General features: G+C 42.4%; 1 protein-coding gene across 5 annotated transcripts in view; it reads right to left on the bottom strand.

Annotated features, from left to right (window-relative positions):
• The window catches only part of DCC (DCC netrin 1 receptor), a 1,439,988-nt gene that overhangs the window by 98,075 nt on the left and 1,328,884 nt on the right, over positions 1–13,029 (bottom strand). For all 5 annotated transcript variants that reach the window (XM_069626983.1, XM_069626984.1, XM_069626982.1 and 2 more), the window contains exon 20: positions 12,171–12,365. In XM_069626983.1, the coding sequence (XP_069483084.1) occupies positions 12,171–12,365 (195 nt within the window). The remainder of the gene's footprint in view (positions 1–12,170; positions 12,366–13,029) is intronic.

The following is a 13,029-nucleotide window of genomic DNA, read 5'->3' as shown; positions in this document are numbered from 1 at the left end:
CTGTCATTCTAGGCCGCTCATAACTCATTAATTTAACACATTAATCTGGCCTTGAAACACAGAGAGGCAGATGTGCATCTTTAGAAAAATAGAGCCAATACACATATTGTATTCCACCAGCCTCACTTTTGCAGTAGGACTAGTCTTCGTGAGATTGGGCTTGGCCTCTCACATTTTTTATAGATAATGGGCCTCATTACAAGGAAGGTGGTAAGGGATTACCGGCAACGGTAAGGACACCGGTGCCAGTAATCCCTTACCACCCTATTCCGAGGTCCCTTAGCGGGTCCCTTCCTTAATGCCTGGTTTTACCAGGCGTTATGGAAGGGACCCGTTAAGGGACTTCAGAGCTAATAACGGTACCACAAATTGCGGTACCGTTATTTGCTCCATCTCCATTCCCATTGATCCCTACGGGGGCTCGAATGGGAATGAGGAATGGTTCCCTGAATGGGGATTTACCGGGTCCTCCAAGGTTGGAATGACCCGGTAAGTCCATATTTCGGGAACCCGGACCCAGAATGCGGTAAGGGCGTAGTCAAGGTGCTAATAGCATCATGGCTACCTCCTACCTCGTAATGTGGCCCAATGTCTTTTCAGAGTACAATACATCAAAAAACTAAGATCCAGCCTGATTTCAAACTATGGCTATAAGATACATTCAGTTCATGATTGTTTTCTAGGTATTTGTAAATTACCCAACCTCAAGGTTATGAATAGCTTAAATGGGCCTCTTTGTATACACATATCCATTTACAACTGCACATAATGTAACTTATCAAAATAAAAGTTTGGTTTTTTGAGAACGTGATGAAAATTGCGGATTCAAGAGTATGTCCCTCAATATAAGTCTTGACATTTTAATATTTAACAATAATTAATACATTAAAATAATGTAATAACTCTGCCATATGTCATGCTATAGAGGATGTTATGTGTCCCTGAATATAGGGATATGTTCTGAATCAAAGTTATGGGGGGGGGAATGGAGGTGGGTCCAAATCTTATAGAAATCTCCCTTGTCATATGGCTAAACATCCTGGACTTTTCTTAATGAGCGGTGTATGACTGTGAGTGTCACCCTCTTAAGGAAACCAATGAGAAAATGTGTCCAATGTAAAATTACATTGTCAGATGACACCGTGCAGGACAATTTATCATCTATGTAAACCCAAATACACAGGAATTCTGGAGAGCTCTACAATTTCAACAAGTCTGCAGATGGGGGAACAATGCCCGCAAGGGAAAAGCTGAAGTGGGATAACACCTTGGAGATAGTTGGAGGTCCCCCTATAAAGGCCTTGTCCAGAGAAACCAGATGCAGAAAATTGCCTAAATGGGACCAGATTCCCTGAGAAAAACTTTGATTGCCAACGGATAGCAGGAGACATAGATGACTGGGTGAAGCTGCCTAGAGCTGGTAGATTTCTTACCGGTCCTGTGCCTTAAAAGTCAAACCCAGAAGTTAGTATAAAAACCCCAGCACAATTAGAAATATGTCCTCATCAATTCTTCACCGGCTATATCAATGAATGGGTTGGACAGTAATTTAAGCCATTGCAGAAGAGGTTAACAATAGAAAGCCATTACATTTTCAGTACAAAATGTACATTGCTTTCTGACAAAAGCCAAAGCCACTTGAGAACTGAGTTAACATGTAATGACATAACAATTTCAGTGCAAAAAGTGTGCTGTGATTCTGACATAAGCCAAGTAGCCCAAACCCTGTAGTTTCACAGGAGTTTGTTAACACTGGAACCGTGAACTAGTTCATATTAGTACCCCGGTGAGAGACAATCAGAATGCAAAAAGCATTCTGATTGCCTCTCGCCAGGTCCCTACCCGGCCGGGAATCCCTCCATCGAGATTCCACTGCCTTTGTCCTCGGCGGGGGGCGTGGCAGCCCCTCAGCCAATGAGGAGGCTCCAAACAGGGCCATCCCCACTCCGAGCCTCCCCGTGGCTGAGAGGCTGCCTTCGCTCCCCACCGGGGACTCGGGTAAGTCTTTTATTTTTATTTATTTTTAACCTTCCCTTCCCTCCCATTCCTCCCACCCGCCCCCCCAACTTACCTTCTTGATACTGCGTCCCCGGCGGGGAACGAGGGAAGCCTCCAGCCATTTGGAGGCACGGAGCAGGGCCATCCCGACTCTGTGCCTCCACACGGCTGGGGGCTTCCCTCATCCCCCGCCGGGGACGCAGGTACATTATTATTTTTTTTTTTTCGCCATCCCAACCCCACTTCCCTTTTTTTTTATCCTTTTGCAGGAGCAGACGCGCTGGGAACACTTGTGTTCCCAGCGCGTCTGCTCCCGATGGCCGCCATGGAAAGGGAAAACGGACTCTGTTTTCCCTTTCCATGGCGGCGGCCATTTTCTTGGTCATTTTTTTTCTGTTCCAAAACGCTGCAGCGTTGAAACGCTGCAGCATTTCGGGACAGAAAAAATTGCTTTTAGTGCCCTGGTCACGCAAATTTTGCAGGCTGGGATACTAATAGCAATAGAACCCTCGCGGCGGGGGCATTACCGACTCTGGTAATGCCCCGGGGCCTTCGGTAATGCCTCCGCCGCTCGGGTTCTATTCCTTAAATATTGTACAGGTTACAGAGGATTATTTAACACCTCATCTGTGGAAGCCATAGTTAAACACATTTTGAGTTCAGCCACACCATTCTAGGGAGATAAGAGGGAGGTTAGTATGTCAGTTTAAATGGCCAGTGAAACCTTTTCAATACCCTTGCACGAACAAGAAAGGACTCTACTTTAAACAGAACCTCAATGTTAAGCCAGATGGGTGGCTAGTTCCTATTATTTCAGAAATATATAGTTTCCTAAACCCAGGCATACGGTTAGATTCCTAATGTTAATCCAGGACAGTCTGCATTTCATAAATAAATCAACAGAAACATATTGATATATTTCATAAACCTGTGAATGAGAATTTGCAATTGAATTTAAATCATAAAATGTATGTTTCCTCTGATGCCAAAACCTGATAATGGTGTGACAGAAAATCCAGATCAATGTTTAATTTAAAATGTTTCTTGGAGAACATTAAAAAGTATATACACTTTCCTATAGTTGATGAAAGTATTTAAGCAATATGGAAGCTGATAAGAAGTGATGACTTGAAGGTACATTGTCCGTTGTTGCCCATAATATAACCTACAGAGATTTGATTTAAATTAAATGATGCTTGTGAACATTGACAAGTAGCAAGAAAAAAAGAGGCAGGTTGCTGCTGCAGAACAGAGTTTAGTGACCACCTTTGGTTTTGATTTACTATTTTGATAACATAAAACCAGATACATTAACTGTAAATGTGTATACGTGTACACAATGTAAATGTACATACAGCTACTCTGTAAATGATACAGTTCAAACATAGCCTGTTTATGTTCCCAGAATGTTGGGTTGGGATTATACTCACAGGGGATGTTAGGTAAAGGGTGTCATCTCTGTACAACAAACCTCTAAAGCTAAGCCATTTGATAAATTGTTCTACACTTCTCCTCACTCCTCTGTTGCATTCCTTTTGACCTGGTCGTCATGACTTATTGGTACCATCTGCATGCAGACCTTTTGTTTCGAATGCTGAGAAATACAGTCTTTTCCCCTAATTATTCAGTTTAATTAAGGGTTTCTTAAAATATTTTTCTTCAATGATTAAGACAGATTTACTCTAAGCACCAAGATAACATTTCAGGTGTAAGCAGTGCTTAAGAAAATACAGAAGTAGACATAGAAACACAAAGATTAAGAGTTAGTTTCATGTTTGACCTGCTCACCACTAGGATGATTCTAATAATTCGACAATGAATCAGTAACTCACAGTTTCCTGCATGTTCAATTAACTAGTCTGCATGTCCTTTGCTTTAGTACCATAGTACCAATACTCAAGAAATGTACAATGAAGCGACTACATGAACATCAGCATTACTATGAACATGTCTCCGTCCCAATGCTATTGACATAATCCTGTAGGAAGGGGCATTATTGTTTCTAAACACATTTGTCTATAAAGTCCTGTGCAGTGGCAATTGCAGAATCTGAGCCACAACATGTTTTTCAGGTGCATGCGTAACTTATGTCTGCAAACGTTATACATAGTGCAGGTGATAAAACATCAAATAACTGTAACTTAGCAGTGTGTACTCTACATACATGTATTACTTGATACTCATTTACCTCCAGATTTCTAAGTGTCCATTCAATGTCGCAGTGGTAAGAGAAGAGCAAAGCACATGCTAGCTAATACCCACACAGTAGTAGTCATTTCTACATGATCTTTCTAATAGGTTATTTTTTTTGTAGATGGTGAATTAGGCATATGCAGCTGTACTAACTACTGCCAGATTTGCAAGGTGTTTAAGGGAAAACACTATAGAGATCTGAACAAGATTGGTAGCCAGGAAAACATTATTCTAATACCTTAGTATGTTTGTGTGTACAATACACATGTGTGACATAATACCCACTGTGAAGAGCCCAAAGTTATCATGACTGCTTCTGATGGAGGAGCCCCTTCCCATGAGGCCAGGGAGGTCAGGTTGCTATCCAATAGTGCCTCTGGGGGTGGTACTCAGCGGGTGGATCTCATTGGAGGGCAAAACACCACTGGGAGCAGTGATGAAGTTGGGAGAACGCAGTATCCCTTTGACCCTCCCACCTTCCCTCAAAAACCCTCCAGTTCCACACCACCTAATGCCCCCATTTGTTTTTGTAGCATATCCCAGGTAGTTAGTACTGGGACGAGGAAGTGGCCATGATTAACGGAGATCACTAACAAGAATGAACGCACATGTTCTAGTCTTTTGGAAGATTCTATTGGTCAGCTGTCATTCAAAAGCAGAGAGGGAGGAGAACGATGGCATCTTTGGTTTTGGCTCAGCATGGGCCGGGAGTCTGGCAATGTAAACGCAGACCAGCAGAGTAAAGAAACAGACACTGTCCGGGGAAGAGGCACACTTTCAGAAGGCCCACAAAGCAGAAGGCAGACCCGAGAAGGGTAAGGATACCCACCGGTGAAGGAGGCCGGAGCAGGGCAGCAAATAAACTGTGGAACCACAGTGGAGACACACAGACAACTGGGGAAGGCCCTGGTGATCCAGAGGTGGCAGAAGCTGCTGGCAGACATGCAAACAACAGAAGGGTGACGGCGGACTGTGGAGACTAAGAGGGTGCGGAAGGCCCGAAGCGAAGCACATAATGAATCGTCACAAGGGCAGAGACACCAAATGAAGGGGGTCTGGAATCCACAATGGGAAAGCAGATCCCAAACAGTAACAGAGAGAAACAAGCTTTGCATGTGCAAGTAGTACTCCCAGACCTTGACAGGGGTGTAAACCAAGGCTGTGGCTTGAAGAGAGATCAGATAAAGATAGGCACTTTGCATCTACAAGTGACACTCACATACCTTGGCAGGGTGGTAAACGAAAGCTGTGGCCTGATGGGAGACCAGCTAAAGATACACACTTTGCATAAACAAGTGACACTCACAGACTTTGGCAGGGGAGTAAACCAAGGCTGTGATTTGAAGAGAGATCCAATAAAGAAAACTGTGAGAGAAATCAACTGAAGATGGTCTACGACCAATGTTGGGGAAATACACCCCGAACAGTAATAAAGAGGAATATGAAGCTTACAAATATAAGCGACACTCAGAGACCTTGGCATCTGAGTAAATCAAGGCTATGGGCGAAAGTGAAGACAGAGAGAGAGAGAGAGAGAACTGCGAGAACAAGAATGTTTAGTACCCCACTTGGCAGAAGCATGGACCAAAGAAGACATGCTCAGAACATAGTCTGGGACGCGCAACAATGGAGCGGAAGATCAGAAAGGGTCAGAGACCTTCAGCACAACTTGGAAGAGAGCACCAGGGCAACATTTCTCATCACAGTACCTGGGAGCTGGGTCTGTAACCCTCAGGACTGCTTGGAAATGGCGTCCAGGCCATCCTTCCTTGTCGGAAGGGCCTGGGAGTCAGGCCAGCCCAGTAAAGACAAGGACCTATCTTGACTATTGAAGACATAGAGACAATATTGGATACAGTTGGACAAACTCCAGAGAAAGGGAATCAACCCCTTGAGTCTTGTGGAACTTTTGCATGCTTTTCTACACATTTTTGGAACCTTTGTTTTGAACTACAAAGCTGGGCTGTAGGCAGGCAGCCAAGAGACGTGTACCTTTTCACCAAATGTTGAGTGTAGCTTATGAGGGATAGATTAGGATTTGGACACTTGAGGGTGAACTTTGAGGCATAGTAATACATCTTAGAGGTAGGGATGGTTAGGATTTCCTCCAAGTCCCCCTCATTTCAATTATTAATAAAAGTCTTTGCCAATCAACATGCCAACGCTCTGTCCTAGTCTTACTCCTACACCCTCACACCATGTAAGCCCACATTTTCAGTGATCAGTTTATTGATTATCTGTGAATGAGACCGACTATGCGTGTAATTTACAACATGTGTAAATGAAGATTATGCTGGTCTTGAATATTTGTGAATACCATACCAGGGTTATTTAATAGCTAAACATATGTGGAAATTAAGTATGCAATACATTAAGCTCTAAACTCCCTTAAAGACTTTGGTTTCCTCAACATATCCATAACAGAGGACATTCATACTAAGGCTACAAAGACTACAACACAGACTGGACTACATTGGAAAAGAGCTCTATGACACTGTCTCTGTTCTTAAATCAAATCGATCAACATATGACTTCAGGGATTGCTGTCAAAGAGGTAGTGCATCATTGATACACGTATCACAATGAGGGTGTTTATTTGCCACCTGAGAGTTCAGAAATATAAGCCATGAAAGTTATGGGCACAGACACTGAATATCTTTTTCTGTGTGTAGCAATCAATTTGAAAACACAAATGAAAGATCAAACTAAGTCAGTGAAGGCCCAAATAAGTACGAAGCGACCCGACTCAATTTGAGCCATATGTTAGAATGATTAGAACTGGGTTAAAAACACGTTTAAAATCATGTGGATTTTAAGAAAGGGTGGGACATATTCTCCAAACCTTTTTTGCACATGTCATGAGATGCCCTTGCAAATATCATCACTTGCATCAACAACAACAATGTGCTACTTATTCTCAAAGGGTTTCTTAATATGCAGATCACGGATGCACACATTCAGATGCCTTGTTCAACTCCTTTGCATAATTGCACCAATTAAGGAGCATTTCTCTGCTTTTCAACATGCATCCCTAAACCAAAAACAGAATTCTCTGTGACATACACAGACAATAGTAACGTTCCCCTGTGCCTATTTGAAATGGTGCAAAGGGGAACGCAAAGCATGACATGGGCATTGTTAACTGTGAGGGGTTGGAGTAAGGAGACTGACACAGGTAATGGTTTTGCTGCCAAATACTTTTAATTGAATGATAAAAACGGGCTTGGAAAACATGCCTTACTAACCCTAACTCTGTGAGGGGTTTCCCTTTGTCAACAAAATGAACTAATGAGACAGTCGCTGTTAGGATGTTCAAAATAATGTTCACTGTCCTGTATCCAAAACTTATTCTGACCCTCACACTCAAAATGTGACACAATAGTCAGCCAGGAAAAACATAATGTCTCTTGGCTATTTCTTTGTAGCCTGATTCCGTTCTATAAATTAATGCTCCCACAGGTGGAGTAACAAGTAAAGTATTTCAAAAGAAAGTGCGAAGTGGGACAATCCACTTCCCCTGGTCTTCTTAATCATTTTCCTATTAGGGAAAGTGGCCTCCTTCCCCTATAGAGTTCATTGATGCAGGGAGTTTGGGGGGCAGTCCCCTTACACGTATTGTATTATTTACAAAAGGTTATGTGTTAACAAATGCTTCATTGTGTGGTTTCCCTTGTGTTTGGTAAGCTTGGTATACTCTTCTGCACAGTACTAACAATGCTATGTTCTCCTATCACTGGGATGAGGAAGAGAAGAACCCACACATGGCTTTGTAAAGCTTTGTAAAGCTGCCTGTTTATGTGTACCTTTTTGGTAAAGTGGGTTTACTCTTCCACCCACTTTATCACTCAGTTCCCAAACGTAGCACTTAATTCCTTTTCAAACACTGGTCTCACTTTCTCCCCTTCTTTCTGTACCTCATGCCATACCACTGTCCCCTTTTAGTTGCCAGAACACCTTTTGCCTTACAGTTACCTTAAGCTTCAGCGCTGCAACCCAGTTCACCTTTAAGCTGTTTCCAGTGGTCCCAACTAGAGCCGCGTTGGTTGATCTGACTCTCGACTCCCTGTCCCACTCGCTAGCTGGTCCCAAGGGAACTTTCAGGATAGTTCCTGCTCCAAGTGGCATCATCGGCTCTTCTCTCCGGATCCTTCCCTTGGTGTTGCAGCGGAATTAGACAAAACTATGCACCTCAGGGGCACACCCTCTCCACCTCCATGTACCCTGACCCTGCTGTCCACTGTCACCAGTCCGAGGCTTTGCATCAAGAGCCTTCCACGCGCTGCCTGTCACCTCCATGGGAATATCGTTGCGTGTCTCGCTCTGACTTGTTGCCTATTGCCAAATAGTCACGCTTCCCCTCTCAAAGCAGGTAGCTGGCATTTCTGATATTTGGTTGGACATTTTAGTATTTGTCCCCAGTTGGGAGTTCATTTTTCTGTTGCTCACCCACTTCTTCGTTATTACTGCTATAATCTCCTCTGTTCCATTTGTTACTCCTGCTCCTTTCTTTCTGAAGTCTTTGGTCTTTACAGCTACTGCTTCTAACTCTGCTGCTACAACTACTTTGCCTACTGCTCCTTCGACAACAAGGTTATTGTCCCTTGTCTCTTTCTAACCTCGAGTTGGTCTTCTCAATGACTGAACGACTAGAACATTGCTGCTCTTTTTCATTGCATTCGGGGAGGGCTGCCTCATCGCAGTACTGCTTAGTCAAAGTACTGGTGTATCTTTACTGGAATATATGGCTTGAAGTATTCCAGGAGGGTTTACACTATGGAAAGTGGACAAAATCTTCTGTTTTTTTCTGCCACATCGGTGCTTCTGCCAATTAAAGGGGGTAATACATTTCAGTTCATCACACAACCCTGTCATACATTTTCTTTTAAATGAAATAGCAACAGTATAAACCACTGCAGTCCCAGTTGCATGTCTAGCCATTAAACAGGGATAGTAAAATGTTTTTTTCCATTCCACAATGACAAGATACACATGATCAACGATACGGGATAAGCGAGTTGCTGACGGTCGATACAGGTCAACCGTGAACATATGAAATTGAGGCATCACAGAGCATCACGAAAGGAGGGAGGCTAGCATAGCCACTTAAGAGTATAAATGAGAGCACCTAGAGCCCTGATGACGGACTGTGTCCGAAATGCATTGGCATAACATACTTATATGGTGCTAATTGAGTGCATGATGCCCAAACTTCAGCAATAAACAGAAGATAACAATCTTCATGATTTTAACAATTGATCACAGAGTGATGATTTTGAAATTGATGGAATTATATATTATATTTACACAAAATTGAAGCAAATCCGTTTGGAGAGCGAGGGGTAGCACACCTAGGTTCAGATTAAGTTCTGTATCCTTTTTGTTCATAAAATACACATGATCAAACACGAGGTGACTAGCAAGCATGTCATTTGCGCTGCTGCACAGACACCGTGAAACATGTGCTGGTCATGTTTAAGGACAAGATTATATGTGCATTTCTAAAATGTACACAATGTTTTTTTTTAAAAGTGTTTCATCTTTCTTTTTTCATTTGTGTTAATTCTTTGTATCCATATAGTTTCATATACTTAGCCACCAGTAATACTGAATTCTCGGATAGCAGTCCAGTATCATACAATTCAGTATTGCAAAGAGCTGTATTCCATCCATGTCGATAACTGACATCTATATGATGAGCTCAAATTCTGGTTTGAACATGTCAAGCCCTGATTTGAATCTTTCAAGGTGAGTCAAACCCCTACTGCTAATATAGGCTTAAAAATGTTTCAAGTTATTTCACTAATCACTGTAAGAAAGGCATTGGAGACGATTAGAAGCTAAAACCTGTACTTATAATACCATCCTTTAGAACTTGCTAAGGTAATGCATTAAGAACTAGTCAAATAAACAATGTTTTGGTATAAGGAAAACAGCAATCCCCCAGCGTGGATATAAAAAAAGTTGAAGTTAAATTTCTTTGACTTTTAGCAGATTCATTATAGCCCAAGTATTCTGAACATGTGAGAGCACTTATTTAAATTCAATGCAACCAAGCAAAAATATAGAGCTGCAAACCAGTATAATACTCCAATCTATGTGGTCCAATATTAGGAATTTGTGAGATTGGTGTACATGAAGTGATATCTTTCACACCTGTAGCCGCCATGGCACCTTCTCATATGCATAATGGGCTGGCGTACCTCCTTTGCCAGTGCACTGGAACAAGGGAGTACCATCTTTTGCATGGCCCATTCAACATGCAGAAAAGGAAAACAGTGCTTTTGTTGCAAACCTTTGACAGGCCTTGTGACGTGGGGGTTAAAACGTGGTATATATACTTCTCACACCTCCATCTCGTAGTCCCTACCACATCAAGGCATAACACCGTACAGCTACCGTGTCTACATGACTACCGGTGCATGCACCACATTAGGAGATACTGTGCTAGACCCTGTGGCTGTGCTGTCTCATGCGTATGCAAATGACCACTCGCAGATTGTGTTGGGTGAGAATTCCCCTCTCATGGGCAGGCTGATATGTAGTGCCAGTGCAAACTCACATAATGTACATCTGTGATGCAGACTGGGGTCGCCATACATACTCGGTTCAAATCAGGAGCATGCATGACAAAGAGGTGTTTTGTGGTTGTGCTAACTTCAAGATACTGGTGGTAACAAATAATGTACTGGTGTCCTTAATGTCCGGCTACTTGCAAGCCCTCAATGTTTGTTTTGCATATCCTGCTTCATTAACAGATTCCACTGTGAACACATTTCAATATGACCACTGCATGGTGCAAATCTTAGGTGTGCCTTCTGAACTGGTAGGATATAGTTCAATCATCCTGGAAAGCAGTTCCCTTCTAGGTGTGGACATTGCTTTTCATAGATTTTTGCTAGTGTCCTAGTTTCTGAAAATTAGAATGCTTTTGTAATGCTTTCCTAAGATTTTGTAGCTTTTAAATAAGGAAGCGTATGTGCTTCTTTCTCGCAGTCTATGTTCTCATTGAGTCAGTGTAGTTTTGCTGTGGCATTGGTCAGAAATTGTGCATCAAATTGGACTGTAACCTACTGTAATATCAAGCACTCAATACCAACAGAGGCGAAATAGATCATGGCCATGTTTACTAGGGAGAAGGAGAACACAATAGCACTATGCATTACACGCACCGACAAAAGACCAGCAAGCCCAGTGGGAGATGGGAGTGGAAATGTTTTTTTTTTTACTGAGACTTCCCACCTGCAAAACTCTGTTTTACTCCAACAGGTGATGTTTATGCTGGCATAAAACCAGTGGCTTTCCAGACATACAACTGCCAATAGGACCTGCGAAATGCCAGCAGATACAATAGCAATTCATTGAAAATGTTATCTGCCAGGCATCATTTTCAAATTACCTTCATACGTTCTACAGCACAAAGCCTACAATGGAAGAGTAAAGGCAATGTCACCCATTTTCAATTCTGTTGTGTAGTTATGCAAATATTGCATGCAGGGAGTCCAACAACACATACAAGCTTATGTTGGTGGCCCCAAAGATTGTTCAATGCCTTATATTTGTCTTGTGGAACACATCTCTCATCAGCCCTAGCCAGCATAGTCAATGGCGAGGAATCATGGGAGTCTTTGTCCAAACCAGGGTGGGGCCACAATGCGATAACGGGGTACTTGGGGGACTCCCCAAAAGTGGAGAGAAAGAGAAGCCAGATGCAGAGATCAGCCTGGAAGGGTGCAGCCTTCGACAGGTGGCCTCTGCAACATCCCTCTTTTGTAGGTGATCTACACTCCTATATCCATGTCTACACATACTGTATCCACACCCCAACTGGCATGCGATTCATGCATGGTCTGATTTACGACAACGAACACTATTTATTTCTATACCGGATCAAGGGGCCAAAGGAAAGATACAAAATAGATCATCATTTTTAGCAAAACATATTGTAAACAATTAAAAAACATTTTTCTTAAAATTCAAACCTTTTGGTGTCCTGAATGGAATGGGTTCGGAGAGGGGCCCAACGCCTTTGGAATTGCGGGCTTGCATACGGAAGTAGTAGATGGTGTCCAGAGTGAGCTCCATGATTTGGTGTGTGAGTCGGTCACCGGTGATTGACTCCATCACCCAGCTATCGATTGGGGAATTCTTGTCCATTGTGTAGAACAGGATGTAGGCTGCAATGGCATAACACAGGAACACAGGAGTTTAACATCACAAGACCGTGAACAGTTCGCAAGCAATGAACCAGGCTAGATGCTGATCTTAAATGGAATTTCAACAATCACTGCTTCACATTTCAAGAAAACATGCCCAGAAATGAAATATGTTTACATTTCACCCACATCAGAATTGAATCTGTATGAAAAATAATGCTTCAGTTGCCTGGTTTCTAGTAGTGTACTCTAACATAGCACAATCCTTTGATTTTTGCAGAAAACATAATTTGTACTCGTGATACAGTTTTTCAAATTTCAAAAACGCTTCAATCAACTCGTTGCTGTTGTAGGACAGAGGAGTCCCCTGGTGTGGCAATGTGGCATACTTAGCGTAAGAACAACAATGTCAATTATAGGTCGAGATAGGTTTAGTTGACATGGGACTCAGCTGAACAAAACGGCCAGTTCAGTTAAAAAGCACAACTCTCCATATTGTTGCTCAAATTGCGAATGGATATTCGAAAAGAGGCAAACAAATACAATTCTTCACGCTCCACTCAGTGCAGCGAACACAGTACACACTAATATAATTTATTTAAAAAAAAACACACAATTAACAGAAACTACCTCTACATTGCACACACAAGCATTATTCAATATTCCATTCAAGAAGCAATAATCT

The sequence above is a fragment of the Ambystoma mexicanum genome, chromosome 6p, assembly GCF_040938575.1.
Source record: "Ambystoma mexicanum isolate Mex_15411 chromosome 6p, UKY_AmexF1_1, whole genome shotgun sequence".
NCBI lineage: Eukaryota > Metazoa > Chordata > Amphibia > Caudata > Ambystomatidae > Ambystoma > Ambystoma mexicanum.
The sequence above is the reverse complement of the archived record's forward strand: the minus strand, read 5'-3'. Positions and strand labels throughout refer to the sequence as shown.